Here is a 26107-nt window from a genome sequence, read left to right on the forward strand (position 1 = left end):
AAAACAAGCTTGTCAGTAACAAGTATAGCCTGAATCAAAACAGATGTCATCTCTATGGCTGTTAAGCCTGATATTTCACAGACTGCCATGAGCACTGGACAGTGTAGCTTGAAGTTCCCCAGTTGCTTGTACTTCCTGAAGTGAAGACCTCACACTCAGGACTCAATCTGCACACAAAGCCCTTTTTCTTCCCATTATCTCTGAGAACAGACTTTGTGAGTGCGTAGACCCTGCTGAGCAACTAGGAAAAGTGATCATTTGCAACCTGAAAATAGAGTGATTTTGCAATAGTAGAAGTTTGCCATCTCATTATATGGTCTGTTTCAAAATGAGCATGTTGACTCTGCTGAACACCCTTGGTGCTATGAACTGATCATGATGAGGCGTGATTTTATAGACCATTTGGTCTATAAAATAATCTGAGCCCCAGAATTAAGTTTTGAAGTACTTGAGCCTCTCCTTATAGTCGGCCTGAACTTTAGACCCCATCTGCAGCTATCTGTAAGCAGCATTACCATCTGATTTACTGGGAGCCTGCCGGATGTCACGGAGGGGCTGCGGGAGGGCTTTTAGCGCTGCGAACGACAGCTCTTGAAAGGGTTAAAACAAACTTCACTTCTGGAGCGCCATCATTTTAGAGCAACATTCACAGAGACAACTGGAATCGCCATCGCTGAATAAACAGCGGTCTGAGATAATTAATATCCCGGGGGGGAGAAACGAGCCTTAATTCCCAGCGGCTCCTCCACGTGCCGCCCAACTGCCCCGCCCGCCTCCCGGCGCAGCCCCGCCCCGCGGCCGACGTCGTTAAACTCGCAGCTCTCGCGAGAGCGGACCGCCTCTGCGCCTTCACTCGCCCACTTCCGCCCATCGCTCGAGATCTCGCGACACCGCGCGTTCCTCGCGCAGCCGCACGACGGCGAATCTCGCGAGCGGCGAAGAGGCAGGTGGGAGCTGGGCGGGGGTGGCGTAATCTCGCGAGAGCCGAGCCGCCCCGCCCGGGCCCCGCTCCCCCCCGGCATCCCGCTCCCCTCCCCGCAGAGCTAATATGGTCGCCGGCGATGGACGCTATCAGGCCAGGTCGGTGCGAGCGGGCCGGCCGCCGCCCGCGCTCCCGAGGGCCGTGCCGCTCTCCCGGCGGGACCCCCGCGCCTCGCTTCGGCCCTTCATCCGGCCGGCGGTGCGGCGGTCCCGGCCCGGCTGGAGCGCGGCCCCCGCTGAGGGGAGGAGGAGCGCGCGGCGTTCGGCTGGGATGGGGGGGGGGGGGCGGCTGTGCGCCGCGCCGCTGCGGGACCCTCGGTACCGCCCGCAGGAACCGCTTCGTTCGCCGCTGCTCGGCGCCGGCTCCCGCTCGTCCTCCGTTATTTATCCCTGCCCGCCGCCGTCGCGTCTCTCCCCGTTCTCCGGTGCTGCGTTGTTTGGCTGCCCGCGGCGCAGCCTTTGTCCGCTGTTGTTGTGGCCGCGGTGCGGTGCGGGGCGGCCGGGCGGCAGACAAAGGCGGTGCTGCGGAGCGCTGCGCTGTGCTGCTCTCGCCGTGCGGCCCCGCCATGGCGCAGCCGGGTCCATTTTCTCCCGGCTCTTTGTGATCCGGGTTTGAATTCCGTAAAGCTTCGATGAAATTCTTCAGGTTTGATGAGCTGTCGTTGGCGCTGCCCGTTTAGTTTGCTAGCGATTGAATTAAAACGTTTGTTTTGTGAGCTGGCGGTCTTCTTGAAGAGGTATTTTTGCTTAATATGTTGGTCTGTTCTCGTCTCTTGTTTGTTGTCAGCCTGGCACATCGTGATTTATGCTTTGTAACATGTCTGTCCTTATCTGAGTCATTAAGTCCGTTTGTAGATGGTCAACGAAGACAATAAAGGTCAAACGTGTGTTAAGGCTTCTGGCTACACTGGTGATTTGCATGATCTGTGCGTACCTGGTAATATTAACGTTTGTCTTAATCACACAGCTATCTCATCAAGTGTCTTAATCCATTTAAAACATCTCCATATGTAATTGACGTAAAAGCCCAGAGAAGTATTATTTTTGGTAAAATCAGAAATGAAAACTTGGTGTTAAGAGTCTTCTATCATTGACCTGGCCTTCTGTGGTTGACACGCCCAAGGGCCGGGATGCCATCCAGAGAGACCTGGGTAGGCTGAGCTGTGGCTGGGAGAACCTCATGAGGTTCAGCAAAGCCAAGAGCAGGGTGTGCACTTGGGTGCCAGTACAAGCTGGGGGATGTAAGGGTAGAACACAGGTATGCTGGCAGTGTGCCCTTGCAGCCCAGAAAGCCAAACATATCCTGGGTACATCCAAAGCAGGGGAGGATGTGCCCCTCTGCTCTGTGCTATGAGACCTCACCTGGTGTGCTGCATCCAGATGTGGGATCCTCAGCATGGGAGAGACATGGACCTGTAGGAGTGCATCCTGAGGAGGGCCACAAAAATGACCTGAGCGATGGAAGGCCTCCAGGCTGAGAGCTGGGGCTGTGCAGCCCGGGAGCTCTGAGGTGACCTGAGAGTGGTCTGTCAGTATCTAAAGAGGCTGGAAGAAAGAAGGGGACAGGCTCTTTAGCAAGGTCTGTTGTGGTAGCATAAAGGGAAATGGTTTCAAACTGAAAGAGGGGCCTTTTAGATTGGATGTAAGGAAGAAGTTTTTGGCACTACGGTTACTGAGGCTCTGGCTCTCTGGTTGCCCTGTTATGTGATGGATGTTCCATTCCTGGAGACATTCAGAGTCAGGCTGGGGGGGCTCTGAGCTCCTCATGGAGCTGTGGGTGTCCCTGTCCATTACAGGGGGGTTGGACCAGGTGGTTTTTAATGATCTCTTCCAACTCAAAAGATTGTATGATATCCATAACTCTGTTGTGTTTTCTTTTTCAGGAAGCCCTTACCAGCCCATAATTGAAGAACTAAGAAACCATCCACGAAAGAGGTTCTACAATGTCTCAAAGCTTGGAGGCACCAAGTATGGTAATGATAACTTCTACGTTTGTAATGAGGGCAGTACCTGCAGTACATGTGCACCACTTACTGCTGTGAAGTGTTAGGAGGTGCACTGTGTATGTGAGTTCTTAATGCATGTATTTGAAAGCTTATAATTTTCTCCCCTGTTATTGTTTTATGAAGTTGATTGATAGCTCTTGCGGTTGCTGTGGAAGGGTGAGTTTTGGTGGTGTACAAACAAATCCTTAATCTCAGCATGTCATTAGCAGGCAATATATCACTAATAGCTGCCCAAAAGATATATTTTTTTTTTTTTACTGGGCTCTGTGTCTGGATGGCTACTAAAAGATAAAAAGTATTTGTGCAGTGATGTGGGATGGGACAGAAATGCAGAAGGAGAGAGCTATGGGTCACAGTCAGCTGGAATGGGTTCTACTCTTGAAGGTGATCAGAATATATTTTTGTTACTCTCTTAGCTTTCGTGTTAAGCTTTTAAGATACTTGAGGTACATATTAGAGGTACTTGGGATCTTCTTTCAGTTGTGCTGTTTGGTGAAAAATACACTGAACATGCTCAGAAACATTAGATTTCAAGAATATTCAAGAACATTTCCTAACTAAAAATCACAGAGTATTTCACTTCAAGCCCATGTTTGGCAGCAATAATTATGTCCCTGTTTTTGAAGCAAAGAGGGAGGAGCTCTTGCTAGTGCAACAGTGGCTGTTCCAAGTTTTGTGCAACAGCTGTGTGCTCTTGCAAATTTCTAATGTAATACTGGAGTTAATCTTTTGAATGGGAAGGGGCAAAATGTTTCTGTTTGTTGCTTTGTCTGAGAAGAAGCAGAGGAGTGGTAGCAGCAAAACCAGCCCATTCTGTAGGTTTCTTTTGTTTTTCTGAAGGGCCTGTAGTGAAAATTCAAACAGAAGATACTGCTTTCTATCTAAGATGTCCAAATAAAGATTGGAGCAGCAGTGAAATTTGAAAATGTTCACAGAATGAATCCAAGCAGAATAGGTTAGTTAGGGTGGTCTTTCTCTTCCAATAGAAATTGATGGGCAGAAGTTGGAAGCCTTGTATTAACTGAATATTAGAAAGATATTGAATTTAGGTGCAGTGTGGATGATTGTAATAAGAAATCCATTATCTGGAATTGTTAATTGAATTTGTTGCTAGAGCATTAATTTTGGTTCTTGCCCTGTTTGCGCTCTGCCCTGGGGCTTCTGACCATGGTCTGACAATAAGTGCCTGTTTAAGTTAATCAGATTTCTAATGCAACTGTTAATTCATTTATTTGTGATTTGTTTGGGGGGGAAATCTGATTTTTTTTTTTTTTTTTTTTTTTTCTAGTGTTGATGATAGTAATCTGTTGTGGGTAAAATGGTAGCTGGGCCTGCATTACTGCTGGGACTGGGGCTGACTTGAACGGCCTTTCTCACTTCAGTCTCCAAGGATGGGGATTCCACTGTGTCTTATAATCCTATACTTACCCATCCTCCCCATCACATCATCTTCTTTGTGTCTGACTGTGGTCTCTATTCCTGCACCTTGTGGCTGTTTCTGTGCTTTCAGCATACACTTCTTAGAAGGCAGGCTTCACCTTCTCTGCAGTTCCCAATCAACTGTGAAAGACTACAATTAGTGCACTTAGCTTTCTCTCCTCAGATTGAGCAGGTGCAGCTCTCACAGCTCTGTGACACGTTCTGCAGCCCGTAACCATCTCCAAGGCCCTTCACTGGGTGTGCTTTGATTTGTTGAGATGTCCCATGTTCTGGGAGGCCCAAAACCACGCACAGTGCTGTGGATACTCTGCCAGTTTGGTAGCCCCTGGTAGAGCAAAGTCATCCATCCTGCACTGCTGATGACTGCTACCTGTACAGAACAACACCCCTTGCTAACTGTGCTTGTAAGGAGTACGTCAAGCAGTTCTGTTCTGGTAATTTGACTTAAAAGTAAAATGGTGCTATTACAGTTGATTCAAATATGGTTTTGATGATGATTCTGTATTATTTTGAATGACTTGTCTGGGGGTTAGACAGCAGTAAATACCTTAGCAAGGTGCATGATGAGAACAGTAAATCTTTATTAGCAGCTTGTGGATGAACTTACTGATCAACTTAAGCCTCAACTGAGTTGTTTAACTCTTCTTGTAACTAATTTGTTCATACTTCTCACTGTTATTAAATTATTTGTCTGCTTGAATTATGATGCAAAGGATGAATGATGCATGGAGGAAAATGAATTCTTTGTTTGCAGTGATGCTTCTCCTTTTCTCTCAGTTTTTTCCTTTCTCATTTCCAGTTCCCTTAGTTCTACCGTGCCAGGAAGCTGTTTCTTCTCAGTACCTTAGCCCAGATCAGAGACAAAGCCCTGGAAGTTATGTTTAGTGAAATGTTGTTCTTTGTATTTTATGAAATGTTTAATTTTATGGCACGTATCAGAAGAGTTTCTGGTCCTGAAATCACAGTGGTTTGTTTTGTTTTGTTTTTTTTTTTTTGAAGAAGAAAATATCAGGCACTGGTTGTCTTGGCTTGATATCTCAAGTAGTGAGATGGTGAAATGAACAAACAGAAAGTTCTTAGTATACTCCACTAAGTGTTGCCTTTCTCCCATTCTGTTTGATTGGTAACCCCAACTCTATATGCCTCGTGTGCATCTCCTGCCAGCACAGCATACCTTCCTGTCTGCTGCTGGCGTAACACAGTGCAGTCACACAGTGCAAACCCTGGCATCTTCAGTTCAAATTCAATGCAACTCATCTGCTGTACCGTTCCACCTTCTATAGTGAGGATCAAACCCCACAGCAGCTAGGCAGCTTGTTTCCCACAGCTCTCCCTTCTGATTTGTAGTGAAGTGGACCTCCTTAGAAATGTGAAATAGTAATTCATAAAGACATGATGAGTTGGGGGTGTTGCACTAATTAAGCCAGTTGTTTTGTTTTGCCCTAGATACTCTGCCTTATTCCATACGAGTGTTGTTTGAATCCAGCATCCGTAACTGCGATGGCTTCCTGGTGAAAGAAACAGATGCTATGAACATTTTAGACTGGAAAACAAAGCAGAACGATGTTGAAGTGCCCTTCTGTCCTGCCAGAGTTGTTCTTCAAGATTTTACGTAAGTAAAGTGTTTGCATACATGAGTGTGTGGAAAAAATGTCAAATAACCTGTGAGAGCTCAGTGAGTAGCATGTGTACTTCAGCTTGGCAATGAACAGCACCTAGCTGCTGGGTACTGAAGTTTCTCTCTTTGTCAGTAGAAATGCAGGCAGTGCTTCTGCTGTTCAGCAGAGACGTCACGATTACGTGTGGCACGAGAAGAGGAATTGTTCCTTAGGGTGCCTTGGTTTTACTGCAGGTTGGTGAAGCTGAAGCTGTTGGCCTACAGTGGGTGTTTCACAGGATTAATGCCAAAACACAAATGGAAGTGGAGGCGTTTAGATTGTAGCCAGATGGCTGACAGTTCATTGAAACACAGTTTGTGCTTCACACAACTGGAGATTAAATGTTGCATGCTCCACCAGTGTGTGTAATCCAGTTGAAACAATGAATGATGCATACATTAAAGTCTCTGAAGATAATAGCTTGATGTGGTTTGAGTACAGCATAGCTGTAAGGTAAGGACTGTCCTTCAGCAACTTGGGAATGTTAGATTTAAGGTGTCCTGGAGACTAATTAATGATGTATTTATGAACAAGAGAGTTTTAGAAAGAATGTGATGGTAATAAAGTAACGGGATATCAGGCAAAATAAAAATGATTTAAATAATGCTGTGTTCTCTCTTCAGTTGTGTGCTTCAAGTATACTTATCAGTGTAATAGTAACAAGAGTATTGATTCTGTAATATGCTGTGAGCTTCAGACATGAGTGGCTTTGTAAGAAGAGTAGTAATATATACCAAGGTATTAAAGGATAGCTTGAGCAGTGTTCATATAGGTATTTATAAGGTAATAAGTATCTAAAAGTGGTGTTTTAAAGAGAAGAACATTATGCTTCAGAAACATGGCAAGGCAAAAGAGCAAGTAATTGTCTTCTTGAAGGTGTTGCTGTATTTTGTAGGTCTGTTACCTTAAAACGTGCTGTTGCTTGTTGTGAATTAGTGCCAATTCATTCACTTCCAAAATGTGGAGAATAAAACAGTAGGGTTTTAACTTCTGAAATAGAACTCAAGTGGGTCTGGGCTTACGAAGAGGTTTGTGAGTGTAATGCATGTGTGTCCCACGTTATTGTGCTACTTTGCTTTCTTTCTGTTAGTGGAATTCCAGCAATGGTGGATTTTGCTGCCATGAGGGAAGCAGTAAGAAATGCTGGAGGAGATCCTGTGAAAGTCAATCCTGCCTGCCCGACTGATCTCACTGTTGACCATTCTCTGCAGATTGATTTCAGCAAATGGTAACAGATCTCTTTTCTTCTCTTTTCATGAACCATGCCCTTTACCCTCTACTAAGCTGTCTGTTTACCCTGGTAAATCACTTCTCAAATCTTTGTCCTTGAAAGTAGACCTGATAGCACCTGAAAGAGAGCTGGTAAAAGTGGAGAAAGTAATACTGTAGAAGGAGAGAGAATGATTGTGAGGTGTTACGCTTGGAGCTGTCTTGGTAACCCAAATTCTGGGCAAGAAATTGCAGAAATAAACTGGATCCATCATGGTTTCCAGAAAATAGTATGTCTCAAGAGAATGAGGTGGAGTGGCTGTAATTCTTGCTTTGCGCTGTTCCTACTGTTAAAAGTTATTTTCTTGATTAGTATTGAATGCAAGTGCCTTCTCGCAGCTCTGGAGAAATGGCTTGGCAGTACTACTGGATGCACTGAAAGGTTGTAATTTCAGCTTCTAAGTTATGACTGTGACTTTATATAGGCCTTGATTTTTACTGCAGATGAAAAAAAGGCCGTGGAGACAGCATGCTTGTAGGAGTCTGGCTAAGTATTACATCTGGAAGACTGACAGCCTGGTTTTCTTCTCCTGACAGGCAGTAATGTGATGAGAACAGCCTGGGGCTGCCTTGCACTAGAAAGATAATGCTGCAGAAGAGAACGTGAATTTTATTCCACATTTGCTGAACGTTTCCCATAACGTAGTTCCCCTCCACCCCTATCCCCATTCATCACAGAGCCTTCCCAGAGTCATGCAGAACTGTGTCAATTGAGCTCCTCCTGGATTCCTAAAAATGCAGGGAAAAGGCCTGTAGCAGCTGGGTATGGCTGTGCGAGGCATCCTTCTGTAGGATGTCCAGGTACATGCAGGATTTCAGCTGGGTTAAGTAGCTCAGAGGGAAGAGCAAGAAGATATGAAGTGGTGTTGTGTGTGTGCTGTTGCAGTTCTGCCCATTCAGGGACAGCTGAGTCGATTTCAATGGGGCTAACCTGAAATTATCAGCAGCACCAAGTGCTGGCAAGAGCTCTCCCAGCGTGCTGCTTTGTAACGATAAAGCCTCTCACTGTCCTTTGGCTTCTGGAAAGCTTGCAGGATCTCAGCAGCTGCTGACCTATGATAAGAAACCCTTCTCCCCAGGGTGGTTTGTGCTGCTTTTATACAATTGCCATCTCCTGCTGGTCTTAATTCCATGAGCCTAAGACAAGGTATCCTCTGTGGCCCTGTGCTATTCTACCATTAGATAACTAAGTATCTTCTTGTGCTAAAGCAGCAGAGAGCAGGGGATTTACTTAAAATCAATGATTTGTTTTAATCATTTGAGTATTTGCTAAATCATTCACCTTTCACCACAACTACTTACTTAGCTCTCATGGGAGAACTTGCACAAATATGGGTAGCATATTGGACTTTGTTTTTAAAAATAAAACCAAATCTCTGCTTTCTGACTGAGTTGATGTGAGCATCAAATGTATCTGAATCTTTGACAATTCATATCAAAAGCCACCTTGAATAGGACAGCTTCATTTCTTTCCTTGAGAAGTCTTTGTCTTGTAAATCATTCTGACATTAATGAATGTGTAGAACTGCTCTGGAGTAAGAAACATGCAGCATATGCCACTGCTTGGATGAGGTTCTGCCCAGCCCTTCGAATGTTAAAGCCCTGAGTTTAGCCTCTGCAGTGTGGTTTGTGAGTGTTGCTGACCTGTTGTGACCACATGGGAGGAGTAAATGGTGTCAAATGGTGTCAGAGCTTCAGGCAATCCAGGGCAGTTCACTTCTGGTTATTACTTTGCTACGTTTAAGGGAGCTTATTCAGCGAGAGTTCACTTCGCATTAGAATAAAATGAGATCTATTTCCTCCTCATTAAATTATTTCTCCAAATGGTTTGTGGGGTGGGGAGGGCAAACAAAACTGACGTTCTTCTTCTGTTCACTGCTGCAGTGCAATACAGAATGCCCCAAACCCTGGGGGCGGTGAGGCGCAGAAGCCGACAGCAGCAAAGCTTTCTCCGCTGAAGGGCCAGCCGCGGAAACTGCCGTGCCGGGGTCAGAGCAGCTGCAAGGGGCCCTGCAGTGCTGGGGAGCTGAGCCGTGCCTCGGGGCAGTTCTCTGCACAGATAGAGAACACACCTATCCTCTGCCCTTTTCACCTTCAGCCAGTGCCTGAGTATGAAAACTTGCTCCTTTGATTATTTGCATTGTTCTGTGTTGTTAAGCTCTGCTTGTGACAGTCTATAGAGATTGCGCTGTAAACAGTGCGAATACTGCTCTTAATTGCATTTTGAGACTTCCCTTAATTACCAGATAAGCCTCAATGAAACACTGATTTTTATGGCTAAAAGTAATTTTTTTTTTTTTTTTTTTTTTTCACTTGTGGGATCCTTGGAGGAGTTTCCAGCCCTTATGGACTTGCCTAAACATCACTTCTGTGATGAATCACAGAATGGCCAGGGTTGGAAGGGACCTCAAGGATCACAAATCTCCAACCCCCTGCCACATGCAGGGCCACAAACCTCCCCATTTAATACCAGTCCAGGCTGCCCAGGGCTCCATCCAGCCTGGCCTTGAACACCTCCAGGGATGGACAGGGCATCCACAGCCTCTCTGGGCAGCTGTTCCAGCACCTCACCACTCTCATAGTACAGAACTTCCCCCTGACAGCCACCTAAATCTTCCCTTCCTCAACTTAAAACCATTTCCCCTTGCCCTGCTGTTATCTGATCTTTCAAAGAGTTGAACTTAATCACACAGCTGAAATGCACTGTACATTCTGCTTGTGTGTAATGGCACAGGGGATCCTCATCTGTTTCTTTTCCTTCAATTTCCTTCAAAAAGGTCTTCAATTTTAACAGTTAATTGTGTCCATTCAATCTGTGACAATTGTAATCTTCTTTCAGCTGCCATTCCTTTTCTCTCAGGCTCTTCAAGTATCTCTTTGTGCCTGACTGGGGTGAAATATAAACACTGGTTGTGTTTGTAATTTTACAGATATGCAAATGTTTCTGGTCAGTACAGGTGTGGGAATGCAGAATTAGTGATGTTTTTGGCTATCCTGGCAGGAAACCAGCAGTGTCATTTGTTAAGCTGCAGTTTAATGATGGCTGTCCTTCGGGGCTCTGTAGAACACTGCACTGCTAACCTTGTGACACCTCACAGGTCATGGTGTGCAATAAAATACACCTCTGTAATACTGAAGGTTCTCTTTCTTCCTGCTGCAAGGCAGGTATATTCATAGAATCACAGAATCATCAAGTTTGGTTTGGGTTGGAAGGGATCTTGAAGGTCATCTAGTTCCAACTCCCCTGCTGTATTCCCTTCCTGGTTCTTTTTCTCAAAGCAGAGGTTACTCTTAAATTGTGGATTACTCCTTTGTAATGAATGTCAGCATCTTAATGAATATCACTTAGGATATCAAAATTCATGTTATTAGGCTGTACTGTCTTTCATCAAACAAGCAAAACCAACTTGTTCTTCTGTACTTTTGAAACAGTTTATGATAGTACTTGTCAACTTGCTGTCTTTCTAGGCCTGAGACAGTATTGAAAAATCAAGAGATGGAATTTGGCAGAAATAGAGAGAGGCTTCAGTTTTTTAAGGTATGTCTGTGCACCTGTGCATTTTGTTTATTGCATGTTTTGGTGGGTGGGACATCTTGCTTTGTTTGCCTCCTGGTGTTTAACATTACGTAATGTAGCTTGTCAGGCTGTAAATCTGAGTTCAGTGTGAGTATCAAATGGGCTTGTAACAGGTTTATGGGTTTTAATTTAAAATTGCTATACAGCAGAAATTGTAAATCTAGGTGTCGTGTAAAGGGGAGAGAAGATTTAAATGATTTGGAAAAGTGGATAGTGATTGGTTTGGTGTTGTCAGTGTGAAGGTACTGGACAAAGTAAGCACTTACTGAACTGCAATTGACTGATATTTCATGAACTCTGTGCTGTAGATCACAATGGGCTTTTCAGGTAACAAGTTTATTTGTCCATGCTTGTGTTGCAAACCTTATGAAAATAGAAATATTAAATGGAAGCTGATATTGAAGGATTGCTGCTCTCAAACTAGGCAGCAGTGCCAGCAGAGTTGTTTTGAATGTAAATCTTGTGGTGAATGTCAGCTTCCTTCTAGCCAGGGATCTGCAGCATTGGTGTTTGATCCTCATCCCCTAATTTAATGTGGCTTAGGAATCTGATCAAATGATCTAAAAATCTTTTCATGTAAGTAGACTAGGAGGCTTTCAGAAAAGCTGCAGGTCAGCTTGTATGTATGAAGAGGGAAACCACTGAGCTGGGTTTTGTTACGAGCCTCCATGGCAGTTTCTTTTGTAGCTATGTGGCATCCTGAGCTTGCATGTAGTGAGGCACTTGTATAAATTGCTTCCTTAGTCCCACACAGGTATGTAAAACCTAAACTGAAATCTGTGGTGAATGTTAATGCTAATTCTGTTGTCTAAATATTAGTCTTGGCTGTGCTTGAAAATCAGTTGCGTGAGCTAGAAATCAAGAGCCTTGTACAGCCCTGCATTTGGGAGCTAGGAGCTATGGATTCAGAATGGAGTGTGTGGGTTTGTTAACCATTTAAGAATGCATAGGATCCAAGGAACTCTTGTAAGTGTTGGAATAATGAGCACGAGGCACATAAGTAGCAAACACTATTGCATTGCATATCAGCTTTGTTGTTTTAACTGTGTTCTGAGAAGAATGGAATAAATGCCTGAGAAAAATCTCTCTCTTTTCCTCATTTTGGAAAAACGAAAACAGTGGAGTTCAAAAGTTTTCAAGAACACTTCCATCATACCACCAGAGACTGGAATGGCACACCAGGTTAATTTGGAGTATCTGTCAAGAGTTGTATTTGACGTGAAAGATTTCCTATATCCAGATAGCGTGGTTGGCACAGATTCTCATACAACCATGGTAAATGGCTTGGGTATCTTGGGCTGGGGTAAGTATGCTAACAGTAACTTGACAGCAGTTTGAAAGGCTTACTGAAGCTTTATTGAGAAATACTTTCTTCTTCCTAGAGTTTCAGGCTCAGTTGTAAATCTTCAGAATGTGGTTGTTTTTTTTTTTCTGTCTCTACTGAAATTTCTTTCCATAAAAAACTGCTTGATGCAATTTAAAGAAAATAGCAAAAAAGAGAACCAAAAACCTTTGATATCCTAATTGCTTTTTGTGCATGTACTGTAAAATTTGGATTAAGATTTTCTTCATCGCAGAAAATAAAACTTAGAATATCTTTCTAGTTAAATGTGAAGTCAAACAACTTCAGCAGTAGTCTTGCTTGTTTTTTCATGTGCAAGTATTTAATAGAAATCACCTGTATTTCTTGCTGTGGCCTCTAGACTTATAGGAAGGGTTTTATTAGACTTCAGAACTTGGAAATATTTAGTGTCTGTTTACTTAGACTGATGAAAAACAAGGTAATATTCTCACTGCAGGTGTTGGGGGAATTGAAACAGAAGCTGTGATGCTGGGGATGCCGGTTACTCTCACTCTGCCTGAGGTGGTTGGGTGTGAACTGACGGGCACAGCCAGCCCACTTGCTACGTCCATAGACATTGTTCTGGGCATTACAAAGGTGAGTTCAGTGCCTGCTGAGGCAGAGCTACCTGTGGGTTTTGAGAAGTGAAATCCTGGCAGGATTCTTGGCATGCCTTTAGTTGTAGTGATGCAGAAGGATTCCCACAATGTCTAAGAGTTTTTGCTTAATAGTCCTCTGGAGTGTTTGTCTTATGTAGTGGATTGCTTATAAGCTCTCTTAAAAAGATAAAGCCTATTTGTAGGAGAAAGAACGCACAGAATCCTTGTTTTCTATTTTTTTCTATTCTTTTGATAGCATGTAGGCTTCTCTTCTAGCTTAAACTTCTGGGTACCCTTTATTCCTGAAGTGTTGCAAGACAAAAGGCCCATCTGTAGTTATGAACTGGTATAACTAAAAAATGTACCTTCTGAAGCCAGGGCTTTGCCAGCATGGCACAAAACTTCCTTTTCTGGTTGGTTGACAGCCAGTGTCTAAGCATTTAAGAGCTTCGATTGCTTTGAAAACGTTCTTTCTGGTGTGATGTTTTGAGAAGCATCCATCTGTTTTTGCCTTGGACATCTGAAAAACACCACTGCCAATAGAAGTCTGTCTTACAATGTCAACATCCAGCCTTGAATTTAGTACTCAGTATCTCATAGGTTGTGGGTATTTTTGCTGTTTGCAAGAGGCATTGCTTCCACTGTTTCTTTGCACACCAAGTGTTGTTGTGTTCTTTTAAACAGCATCTTAGGCAAGCTGAAGTCGCTGGAAAATTTGTGGAGTTCTTTGGGAGTGGAGTTTCCCAACTGTCTGTGGCAGATCGAACCACGATAGCAAATATGTGTCCTGAATACGGTGCTATTCTGAGCTTTTTCCCTGTTGATAATGTGACGTTGAAGCACTTAAAGCATGCAGGTAAAGATGAAATCCTACAAGGTCATTCACTGTAATAGTTTCAGATACGTGGCAGTGCAAAATCAAATGTCCCTACAAAACCAAATCAAGATCATGAAACAGTGAATCCATACACAGCACGTTTCTGATTTTCACTGTGATTTCTTCCATTTGAAGACTTCCACTGACAACTTTAAGGCAGAAGAATATCCATTTCTTTTCAAGATAGAACTAATAGAGAAGATCACAGAGTAACAAACAGATAAGGAGAAAGCTTACCTGAATTATTAAGCCTTTCTGAAGCTGAAATCTGATATGTTTGAGTTAAGAATTTTTAATGACAAACATGCATGGGTTGGTCAGCACAGAGCAAACAAATCAGATTTCTTAACAGTAGCCAGCTTTGCTGGATTTTATCAGCTAAACATGTGATCTCTCTTTAACAAGTAAGTCTTAATTTGGAGGATCTTCATAAACCTAAGGGGCAAATCTGTAAGTTTAATTAGCTACAATTTGTGATGTTTAAGTCGCTTATTTTGTTCCTTAATACAAAGAGGGAAAGTTAAACAAAAAAACCAGACACTTTCCCCAGTATTTTAATTTCTGTATCATTCCTGAATAGTTCCTTTGGGAACGTAATAAGTAGTGGTATGCCTTGAAGAGGAAATACTTTCAATGTTCAAGGACAGTTTTCAATTAGAAGTGTTAATTTCTGAGAGTTGGTGGGGTTTTTATGCAACTTTATCATGTTTAAATTTACTAAGGTTTCGATGAGGCCAAGCTTGAGGTTATGGAAGCATATCTTAAAGCTGTGAAGCTATTCAGAAATGATGAGAGTTCTTCCAGAGAACCCGAGTATTCCCAGGTATGCTTGAAATGACTTACTGCTCTTTGTTTGATTTCCTAACAAGTAACAGCTGTGCATTTAAGTTTTGTCTCCTGCTGTGATTTTTGGTACTTTAAGTAGCATTTACTAACTCACTTTACTAAGCAGAGCATGCTTTAAGGCATGGACAGGCACGGGGGGAAGAGGAGAGGTAGAATAATGTTCATTTCAACTAATAGATCTTGAATTCATGTCACTCCCAAGTACATATGCAAGTCTTAGGGGTGATGGAAAAGTTAGGAGTAATAATAAGAACCTTTTGAGGGTTTGGCTGAATGGGCTGCTTTTACAATGGAAGGCTGGGTTCCATCTCAGAGGTGCCTCCTAACCTGGGCTTTCCTGTGACCAACAGCCTGGTGCAGTGTAACAGCTTGGAACTGGAGGCTGGTTTTAATGTCTCAAAACACTGGCATTTTAAACAAAACAGATTCTGAGCATCTCTACATTCAATACAGTGTGAAACTGGGACTGACAATGCCTGCTTTTCTCTTCTGCTTGTCTTTTTTTTAGGTAGTGCAAATTAGTTTAAGTTCTATAATTCCTCATGTCAGTGGCCCCAAGAGATCCCAAGATAGAGTGGCTGTCAGTAACATGAAAAGTGACTTCCAAACCTGCTTAAATGAAAAGGTTTGTACAACTGCTGTACTCTTCAAAAGGTACTTCTTAAAATCCACGTAAATGTTATTTATTCCCTGCACACCTGCTGAGCTCTACTTATTACTATGTGAACAGATAATCTGAAGTCTTCTATTGCTTGACAAGAGTCCCTAAGGTAGTAGCTGGTAAATCCTAGGTGTACCTTGTCATAAATGTGACACTGGAAAGTCCTTACTTGGCCAATTTAGGTTGGTAGGGAGGGAAAACATCAGAATTAACTAGTGGAAGTTCAGAGAATATTTTTTAATTTGTCTTAGTTTTTTTTGAACACTTTACTTATTTTCCCAAACATTACAAGAAGAAAAATCATCTGGTGTTAAGAGATGCAGAAATACTTCCAGGATTTGAAAGTACCCACTGTTAGAGGTTTTTAACTACTTTTATCTACCTTAACTAATAAGGGATTTTTGCTTGAAGCCTAACTTCACTTCAGAGAGCACTCTTCAGCTCATTTTTTTTTTTGTAAGTAAGATGCATAGGCATCTAAGAGTACAGCTGATGTAAGAATTAGTGTGGTTTTTTTAGTGTTCCTCATTAAAGTTGAAGTCTAGCAATAGCTTTAGATCGGAAATGTTTCCACTTAATTTCAAAATTCTGTCTTGGCTGTAGCCTTTCTGGCTTGTGATGAGATGTATGATACAGAATGGTCTGTTGTGGTGGGGACAGATCATAGCTGATGATGGTTGACAGTGCTGAGGGGCTGGAGAGTTCATTCTGCTTTTAGTTGCAGTCCTCTTCCAAATAAAGCCTTGGGAATTGCTCTAATTCAGAAATAAACTATGAAATCAGATGTCTACTCTTAAGGGCTTAATCTCTCATTTGGAGCAGGAGGTGTGTGTGATACCAACCACATTTTGACTGGCATTTATTCATTGGCAACATTCATTGTTGCAGTTAACATAATTATGAAGAAGGAAGATCCCTGTATGTGATAAGTGAGGAGAACTGAGGGCTTTTAAAAATTCTCTTGAAGGCTTCCTATGGGACAGCTGAATATTCCTCTAAAGTAAGATTTGCTTCATCTACCTGCACTGCCATACTGTGTGTAGTGCAGTGTTTGGATGGAGATTGGCAGCCCTGCCTGTGGCAGGGAGGTTGGAGCTTGATGGTCCTTAAGGTCCCTTCCAACACAAGCCATCCTGTGATTCTTTGAGCCTGTGAATATTTGCTAATGTGTGTTTTTGTTACCTAGGCTGGTGTTAAAGGGTTTCAGATTGCAGCTGAAAAACAGAATGACGTTGTACCTGTTCAATATGAAGGAAACCAATACGAGCTCTCTCATGGCTGTGTTGTCATTGCTGCAGTAATCAGCTGTACAAATAACTGCAATCCATCCGTCATGCTCGCTGCAGGTATGTTGTGTCTGATGGAAGCTGACTGTGCCTTGTTTTGCCATTATTTGCCTTCACTGTTGTAGATTCTCTGTAACGACCTCAGATTGTCACACAGTAGACTTGTAGTTTAAACCTGTGTGTTTTGGAGGTTATGCACTGCAAGTTTCTCTCCAGTCATACAATCTCAAAGTTTGTGTCATAAAGCAGCATTAATAATAGTAATTCCAAAATTATTTGGTAGCATTTTTTACAGATAAGTTTTAGGGCTGTCTTCAAATGGATGCACGTATGGACACAGCTGTGGCAGGAGGTAGGCTTTACCTTTGCCTTCATCCTGGATGCTAATGGCTTGAACACTGTGGGTAGCAGCAGTGTGGAGAGAAAATCCAGATAGCTGAGAAATTGCCCTTTGCCTTTATCACTAGCTGAGGAGTTGGTGCCCTCCCATCATAAGCTGTGGCTAGTTTTCCCCAAATCTGCTCAGTCCTTACTGTTTTCCTTCTGTGGCTCAGGCAAGCTTTCCTCTGAAGCTGTGTGGCCTTTGTCAGTAGATGAGCAGACAGTGCAGTGCTGACTGCCAGCTAGAATGTGGTGAAATTTGTTACAGAAAATGTAACAAAATATTTAATGGGAGTGAGAACAGAAATCTGAATTATATTGCTATGAATTAAGTAACTTTATTCACAAGTAGTTGCTTCAACTTAATAAACTGAAGGTCCCTTATTCATTAAAACTGAATAAGCTGGCATAATGTAAATGTTCTTTTAAGGGACATAAAAATATGAATTGTCTTTTTTTGTAGGACTCCTGGCCAAAAAGGCAGTTGAAGCTGGCCTAGAGGTGAAGCCCTACATAAGAACTAGTCTGTCACCAGGCAGTGGAATGGTTACACATTACCTCAGTTCCAGTGGAGTATTACCATACCTCAGTAAGCTTGGGTAAGTTTTGATTCCTGATTGGAACTCTAGGAAATAGTATATGTGGTTTTGTACAGGGTGGTAAATACACTTGCTCTGCTTTTTGGGATGGCTAATTCATAAGTTTGCTAGTTTATCCTTTTTTAATTTTGTGTTTGGTTGAAGTTAAGCTTCACTCCATTTTATTCCTACCTTACAACTTCATGACCTTTCATCTTTACCTTAGCTGAACTCTGGCTTTCAGTAACAAGCTGTGTGTGTAAGTGGCTTTCACAGAATGCACTTAGTCCTGTATTTCAGAAATGGAAGCTGGATGTGAATTCTTAAGGGCAGTCTGTTAGTGTTCAGCCGTGTTGTTGTTGGGCATGCTTTTGGTTGCTCAGTAGCTGTAACAATTACACTGTCCATACAGCTGTGCAGCGTTACAGGATTACTCTGTGAAGAATGTTGCTGCCTTTGTGTTACCAGAACTTGCTGAACAGAAATATTTGACTTGGCTTAGGTTGGTGGTTACAGGAATATCACCTTGTATCTTGCCTGCATTCATCAGATGCAGTGTCTGGAATGCAATTCCTAGAAAGTCAAATTACCAAATGAGGAAAAGAAAAACTCCTCTTAGTAACAACTGCTTAAAAAAAAACCACAAACCTGACAAATTGCTCTTCATCTTTTAATGTGCTACTTTATTTTTTTTTTTCCAATGTAGGTTTGAGGTTGTTGGTTATGGATGTTCAACGTGTGTTGGAAACACTGCTCCCCTTCCAGAAGCCATCAGGAATGCAATAAAGCAGGTAGAGCTCTAAGGCTTATGGGGTATAGGAACATCTTGCCCTGCTAACTGATCAAGAGATGCAGTATTCTGTGTAAAAAAAGCTTTTTGTTCCTGGTTTGGACTGTGGTGTGATGTTAGGCATCTGCTTTTCAGAGGGAGACAACAGTAGCTGTGTGAAATAGGTGTAACAAGTACAGTCTGTGTGGCACATGGATATCAACGCTAACGTGAATACATGGAACCTAATCTTAGAAAGGATGTAATGTGCAGGGATTTTCAAGACTTATGTCCTGGACTGCTTTGTATCAGCAGTGTGTAAACAGCTGCAGCATTTTTCTCCTATGAAACAGCAGAAGGGTATAAGAACTAAGGCAGGAGTTCACTGAAGTGGCTAGGGAGCACATCTGCTAAAAGTTTAGAAGCTCTTCATGGGAGAAGGAAGGGCAGCACCAGAGAACAAAACGCCTCTGTGTTGAAGGTTTAGGTTACGTATTTGAAGCGGAATGCAAGAAGTGCATCTCAGTCAACAAAAACTCACGTAAGCTGTTGTGGTACCATGAGGTCCTGGAGGATAACCATGGGCCTGCCTTGCAGGGTGATATCATTGCCTGTGGAGTGCTGTCTGGAACAAAGAACTTTGAAGGACGTCTGTGCGACTGTGTCCGTGCCAACTACCTTGCTTCTCCCCCACTGGTAGTTGCGTATGCTATTGCAGGCACTGTTAGAATAGACTTCGAGACTGAGCCTTTGGGTGAGTATTCTTTACCTCTCACATTCCTGCTTCTAATGCATGCCTAGAAGGGGTTTCTTCCTGTGCATTTCAGCGTACATCAACATTGCAATTAAAGAGAAAGCACAGCAAGCTTTGGTGTTGTAGTTAAAAAAAAAAAAAAAAGTCCTCTTCAGATACAGTTCTCTGAAAAGCTGTGTGTGTGTCTGCATGTATGAATGTATGTACAGTAATAGTCTTAAAGACTTCATTAGCATTCTGCTTAAAACCTTGCTTAGGCACTGGCTTTAATGGCAGAAGTATCTACTTAAGGGATATTTGGCCCACGCGGAAGGAGCTACACACAGTGGAGGAAGAGTGTGTGATATCATCTATGTTTAAGGAATTGAAAGAGAAAATGGAGGTGAGAATGGTCTTTTATTCTAAATGGTGCACTGCATTGTAGCTTTATAATATTTTCCAGTTGAATATAATTGGATTGCCACTTGTTTCCATTACATTAAATCAGAATTTGACTGATATGCATACCATGTATTAATGCTATCCAGAAAGATAACTTGTAACATACAACAAGCTCAAAAGAAGGTCACCAGTAAGTCTTCATTTTCAGAATGTAAGTAGGCCATAAATCAATATCTCTGGTTTTGGTTACTTCTGTGTAGAAAGGAAACAAACGATGGAATTCACTGGAAGCGCCTGAGTCACCTTTATTTCCCTGGGACTTGAAATCCACTTATATCAGATGTCCTTCCTTCTTTGATAAACTTGTGAGTATGCTGGATCTACCACTATGTACTAGAAAAGGAGCAGCTATTCCAGTAACACCTCACCATATAAGTAATAGAGTTAATCATCAATAATATTCCTCAGTCCTCTAAATACTGTTTGTATATCTGGAATAAGTTGAGTCTGTGTATCCATGTGTCTTAACTTTTGCAGAAATATTTTTGTTTCTAAGGCTCTTAGTAAGAAAAAAACCCTTTTGTTTTCCTTCCTCCCCAGGCCAAAGAACCGGTTTCCCCGCAGCCGATTGAAAATGCCCATGTCTTGCTCTATTTGGGAGATTCTGTAACCACAGATCACATATCTCCTGCTGGAAGCATTGCAAGGAGCAGTGCTGCTGCTAAGTACCTGACTAACAAAGGGTAAGCTCTGTCCTGAGCCTCCTCTTCTCCAGGCTGACCTGTCCCAGCGCCCTCAGCTGCTCCTCACAGCTCTGTTATTCTCTTCTGGACATGCTGTAGGGCTTCAATGCTCTTCTTGTAATGATGGGCCCAAATCTGAACACAGTGCTTGAGCTTTGGCTTCACCACTGCTGGGCGTGTTGTAAAGGAGTATTATAATCAGTGTCAATGGAGTGTGACAAAGCAATAGCCTGCAGTACAGACTGATCCTAACTTGCATTCCATTTGAATGAGTAGTGTTACAGGAAAGGGAAAAATTAATAAACCTTTACTCCTTAGTTTGTCATTTGATTTGAGTAAGGCTGTGACTTTTGTTGCAGTGTTTATTGGTGCACATGCTGCTAGGGGATTAGTAAACACACTGCTTTATTGTGGCAACTTCTGAGCTGGAATGATTGCTGCATGATTCTTCTGTAAGCACCGTACTGTTCATAATGCTTCATAATGAAGTAATAGATGATGCATTTAAAATTGCAGCTTTGCTTATGAATAATCTAGCAATTATTTACATGTTCATGATTTATAATGATTGTATTTGATAAATAGTTCTTTACATCCTGTGCTGATAACCTAGTGGTTTTGAGTGATGCTGCAGTACTTAGAGTAATCACAGCACTGTTGGAAAGCAAATGAAAAAGTGGTTTCCTTTTTAAATGTTCTTATTTTAGACTCACACCTCGTGAATTCAACTCGTATGGGGCTCGGCGGGGTAATGATGCTGTGATGACAAGGGGTACATTTGCTAATATCAAGCTTCTGAACAAGTTCATAGGAAAACCAGCTCCTAAAACAATTCACTTTCCATCAGGACAAACGGTAAGAACACCTAGGAATCTGCTTCAAAATTGTGATATGGATTAAGATCTCACTCACTCAGGCTGTTTAATTTTGTTGTTCCACAGCTAGATGTGTTTGAAGCAGCGGAATTGTACCAGAAAGAAGGCATTCCTGTAATTATTTTAGCAGGAAAGAAGTACGGACTGGGCAGCTCAAGAGACTGGGCAGCAAAAGGGCCTTTTCTACTGGTACTGCTAGCTTGATTTTTGATATCTGTGGTTTTTGGTGTTGTGGGGTCTTTTATTATCTAAAAATATTTTTATAATGTTTAATTTGGGGCATAAACATTTAGAACCTGTATTCAAGGTTGAATGCAATCCTGCATTTTGCTTAACAGTAATTTATGCTATAGACTTCATGGAGGAGAATGACTGGTCAGAAGGGTAGCTCTGAATTTGATGACCATGTGAGATCATTTAGGCCTCCAGACTTCTTGAGGTAACTTAGGCATCCAGTGCTGGACTCTGATTGGATTCTGCAGAGTATTTATAGGTTTTTAGAGTTTTTTTAATAATAAACTAATTTCCAGTAATACTCAGGATATGTTCTGAGTTAGCCAGTTATTTCTGTACAGCTCTGGAGTAAAGGAAGCAGCTGTATTCCAGCTGGGGCTTGCTGCCTGTCAGCTACAGCACAGTCACTGTGCATTCTGAAACTGTTTCATACTGTCTGGGTCTGCTGAGGTTTATTTGCTGTTGTCTAGTTTTACAGCTAGAATGTTCCCTATTTGCAGGCTTCATACAAAGTGCTTATATGCCTGAACTGCAGGACTTTCTACATAAAAATATTTGAAGCTCACTTTGCATTTAACTTTGTACTGAAATACAGAATTGCTTGTATCTTTGCAGGGTGTTAAAGCTGTCCTAGCTGAAAGCTATGAAAAAGTCCATAAAAGCCAATTGATTGGAATTGGCATAGCTCCACTTCAGTTTCTTCCTGGAGAAAATCCAAATACTTTGGGTCTCACTGGCAGAGAGCAGTTCTCTATATTATTCCCTCCAGAGCTGTCGCCCAAAATGACTTTGGATATTAAGGTACATCTGCAGTATCTTTGAATTTCTTATTGATCACATTTATGGTTAACATGTGCTTTTGGTCCTGATGATTGGAAGCAGGAAAAAATACTTCATCTTCTTTGAAAGTAAACTGATAGTTTGGCCTGAAGTTTGTACTGAAGTGCAATTATGGGCGCTGCGTCAGAGCAGAATTGAGTCTCATTTGTGTTCTTCTGAAGACAAAGGCACAATTAGTTGAGGGAGGCTTCAGTTTTGTATCCTGTGTCAGGTATCTATATGGTAGTACTTTGTGCCCTTGTAGGGATGTAGGTTTTTCTTGCTAACAGTAGGTGTGTAGCACAGTTTCAACTGGATCAAAACCGTGTTGTTGGGTTAAGTCTTCATTCTGCTCCTAGCAGTGTCTGTGTTGTGCAGTGGCAGATAATCAGATTGAATGAGTTTGTGTTAGGCAGAACTTGCTTCTAATGTGCTAACTGAAAGTAAGTAAAGGGAAGTGAAAGGGAAACTCCTAATGGGTGTCTCTTTGCTTTTGTTTTGAAGACAAGCACTGGGAAAGTGTTCAGCGTGTTTGCCTTGTTTGACAACGATGTGGAGATAACTTTATACAAAAATGGTGGAAGTCTAAACTTTGTGGCTCGAAGATTCTTATAGTAGCTACTGACTGTGGGTACCTCGCACTAACTGGTGACTCTGAAAATGCCTTGTGTGAACCCAGGAATCTGTACTGTGGAACTGCAGGCAGCCCTAGTGTGCTCTAAGTTACTTCGTCCATGGATGTAAAAGATTGTGAATCATTGTAACTGCAGCAAGATCCTTCCTGATTTTAAATAATATTCTAATGGTGCTATTAAACATTGCTAAAATCGACGTGTGTTATGGCAGAGAGAGCTGTAAGTATGGAGGGGATGTTTTCTCAGACCATTTTGTAAATAAACCGTGTGAAATCTCAAACCGATTGTGCTGAAGATTATTATGTAAGAAGGTTTTCTGCAGTTGTTTCCACTTAATTTTGCACCTGTAAATCTGTGTACTGCTGTTGGTTTAAGCGTAGCAGATGGTATGGAAGGTTAAAGGGCAAACGGATGGTTTGCTTTTTTGGCACCCAGAGCTCAAAATAGATCTTCAGTTTCGAATGTCTTTTAAAATGATGGGCACGTAAGGCCCCCTGTGTCCCATTTATTGTATGGCATTATATCCCTTCTGGATCCAGATGGAAAAGTGATCAACCCATGAAGTGCTGTGGGCTATAGAAGTATATCTCTGCTTGTAAGAGAATGCCCACGGTACGTGGCTGGTGTTGAAGTGCAGCCCCCCAGCATTCTGCAGTGTCCTTCAGTTGAGAGCTTTGTCATATCTTCCTCAAGCTTGTCCTTTGTAGCATTGGTTTTTACTGTGTTGTCTGATATCATTTGCCAGAGAACTTCCCTCAGTATTTTAACCTTTAAGAATTTGTATTACCACTCCTTAATTACTCTGCTTTACATGCAGCCTATGTCTAATCAGTTACACTTGTCACATGTTAAATTGCTGAGGTAGCCATGCTGCCTTTTAATGCTTTGGAATGTTTTTTTAGTTTGCAGCTCTTCCAAACAGGCATCAGATTCCCCTGCTGAAGATCACAGAATTCTGAACAGATTGGGCTCTTGGCCACTGCAGCTCCACTAAATCAAATTATTGCTTATAAAAACTGTTTTGTATTTAACATTAATGGAAGATGCACAGTTTCTGCAGAAATGCTTTTGTTTTACCACTTAGCTTGGTCACTGAGAGCTTCTGATCTGTGCCAGTTTGTCTTTACTGATAGCTTCAGGTATTTCTGTGCTCCTGTATCTTGAGCAGCTTCATGATAGCACTTCTGTTTGTAGAGTGGTGGACTGCTTTTGGAGGACAAAGCTGCAGAAACCTGCTATGAATTGGCAAGATTTTGCTTTTAGATTTTTGGATCTTGATAAACATTGTCTTAAATGTCCTAACTTGCCAGAAGACTCCATTAGTTTTACTGCATGTTTTCAGTCTATAACTAGATGCTAAGCCAGCTGACGTGCAAACCAACATGTGCACTCTTGGCATCCTTAAATAGTATGTTTATGACATGCCTAAAAATCTGAAAAATAAACCCTGACACAGATCAATACAACATAATTTTGAGACAGTTCAGCTGCAAACTTCAATTCCATTGGCACAGTTCTGATACCTTTTTTTTTTTTTGCTAGACAAAATTCCGTACGGTTTGGAATTCTATATAACCTGTTCCAATAATCTTGCTGTGTTTTTCTTTTAGCTGAGATGAGAAAAGCTATTCCAGTGACTCATACCAGTGATATGGGTAATACATCAATGCATTTTCTAATACTGTATTCAACTGAATGCTGGATGGGTTTCTGTTCTGTGGTACATTCTGGTAATTTTATCAAGAATTGTGATCTTGCTACTTGTCTAACAGCATCTAATACTTCTTTTCCAGCTCAAAGGTATATTCATAATTGGAGAAAATGCATGTTCATTACTAAGGAACAGATCTGATTTTAGAGCTGATGCACAGTGGTGCTTTGTGCAGGAGATCAATGAAGTACAGCTGCAGGGCTATCTAAAATACTTGTGCAACTGCTAGTGCTTGAGTGGGGCTCAGCCTCCTGCCCTCCCAGTGCAGTGACGCTCCTTGCCTCAGGAGACAGTGATCCAAGCCATGTCAAGGTAAACCAGTATTGTGAAGTGCAATTTCAAGGGCTGTGTCTTAGAGTTATTGCCACCAATACTCATCTCTTCAGAAGTGTGATGGTTTCATTACCGTAACGACTACTTAAAATCTGCTGCACTCCTATGCCTTAATGTCAGTGAAAGACAGCTCCGAGTGCAGATGCTGTCAGCCTGGAGGCTCCTGCTGTTGTGGCTGCTGTGGGTCCTCTCCCAACCACACCGATGTCCATAGCATCTTTGTGACTTGTGCAGACTGACTCCCACCCTTAGGACACGTATGCCTGCAGGTGGTAGGTGCTGAGGGGAACTGTTTATGTACCCATCTTCTGCTTCTCGCCCAGTAGTGAGCTGCCATGATCCATGGTCGTGTGCCTGTCCCCCTCCCCTTGTGCAGCAGGGAGTGCCGTCAGGTCGGGTCAGTAGCTTGGCAATGAAGGCAGGACGTTGAACTTTGAGCTCACTGCTAGGATCTGTGAGCTTGGGATGGGCAGCAGGGAAGCCTGCTTCTGGCAGTGGCAGGATACAATGCAGGCAGAGGATTGCTGTGATCACACAAAAAAAGCGTTGTTCAATTAGACTTTCTAGTATCTTAAAGCATAGGAGGAAATACTCCTGTTTGAAGAAGTGACTGTGTTAGATGTATTTAACCTAGAATTCTCTCTCCAGTTTGATTTGGAGAAGAATATTCCAGTTTTTCTAAGCATTTACTCTTTGTGCCCTCCCAAATGACCAAGCTTTGGGATAGTGTTGATGTTTATACATTTTACACCTAAGTTTAAGGACATGAAATTCTGTATATTAATCGTATTTAAGCAACTGCAAATCAATGTCTGCTGTTCAAAGCCAACAAAAGAGTTGAAGTTTTAAGTTCAGTGTGTATTGTATAGATATCTTACCAGAAGTTCAGCTGATGACAATTGTGCATAAAATGTTACTGATACTGTAAATTATTTTTAATAAAGAAAATTGTATCACAGTTCTTGTATGTCACCATGTATTTTGAATAGGAGGCATGGACTGATACTAACATGGCACTGGTAAGAATGTATGAAGTTGGGAGGGAGCAAGGAAAAGGGTGCATTCAGTGGATTTGCTCAGTAGGAGCATCTCTCTGATGTTTCCAAAGTGTGCTTTATTGGTTTAGAAGGAAACTTTCTGAATTGGCTGAGCTCTGGATATTCTATCAGTCATTTTGCCTTGGAATAATTTGTGTATTTTTCCTTCAGGAAAATGTCTGCTCTCATTTAGAATGTAGATCAGGTGTGGGTTATGTTTGACGGCAGGCAGTGGTAGATCTGCAAAAATTGATGGGGGTTTGTCTGACAGCTGCCCATCTTCTACACCTGCCTTTTAGACCCAGCATCCACGTC

General features: G+C 42.2%; 1 protein-coding gene across 1 annotated transcript; it reads left to right on the forward strand.

The window, feature by feature from the left end:
- The first annotated feature begins 772 nt into the window (after nucleotides 1-772).
- On the forward strand, nucleotides 773-25713 carry IREB2 (iron responsive element binding protein 2). Its single transcript, XM_048956202.1, has 22 exons — nucleotides 773-1080; nucleotides 2865-2954; nucleotides 5874-6039; nucleotides 7176-7313; nucleotides 9239-9463; nucleotides 10823-10892; nucleotides 12051-12234; nucleotides 12731-12870; nucleotides 13557-13728; nucleotides 14472-14572; nucleotides 15104-15220; nucleotides 16443-16602; nucleotides 17387-17522; nucleotides 18208-18292; nucleotides 18868-19024; nucleotides 19282-19406; nucleotides 19666-19770; nucleotides 20006-20148; nucleotides 20856-21003; nucleotides 21090-21212; nucleotides 21873-22058; nucleotides 22581-25713. The coding sequence occupies exons 1-22, from the start codon at nucleotides 1062-1064 to the stop codon at nucleotides 22689-22691; spliced, it is 2901 nt and encodes a 966-aa protein (XP_048812159.1). The 5' UTR covers nucleotides 773-1061; the 3' UTR covers nucleotides 22692-25713.
- The last annotated feature ends 394 nt before the right edge of the window (nucleotides 25714-26107 follow it).

Source organism: Lagopus muta, chromosome 10, assembly GCF_023343835.1.
Source record: "Lagopus muta isolate bLagMut1 chromosome 10, bLagMut1 primary, whole genome shotgun sequence".
NCBI lineage: Eukaryota > Metazoa > Chordata > Aves > Galliformes > Phasianidae > Lagopus > Lagopus muta.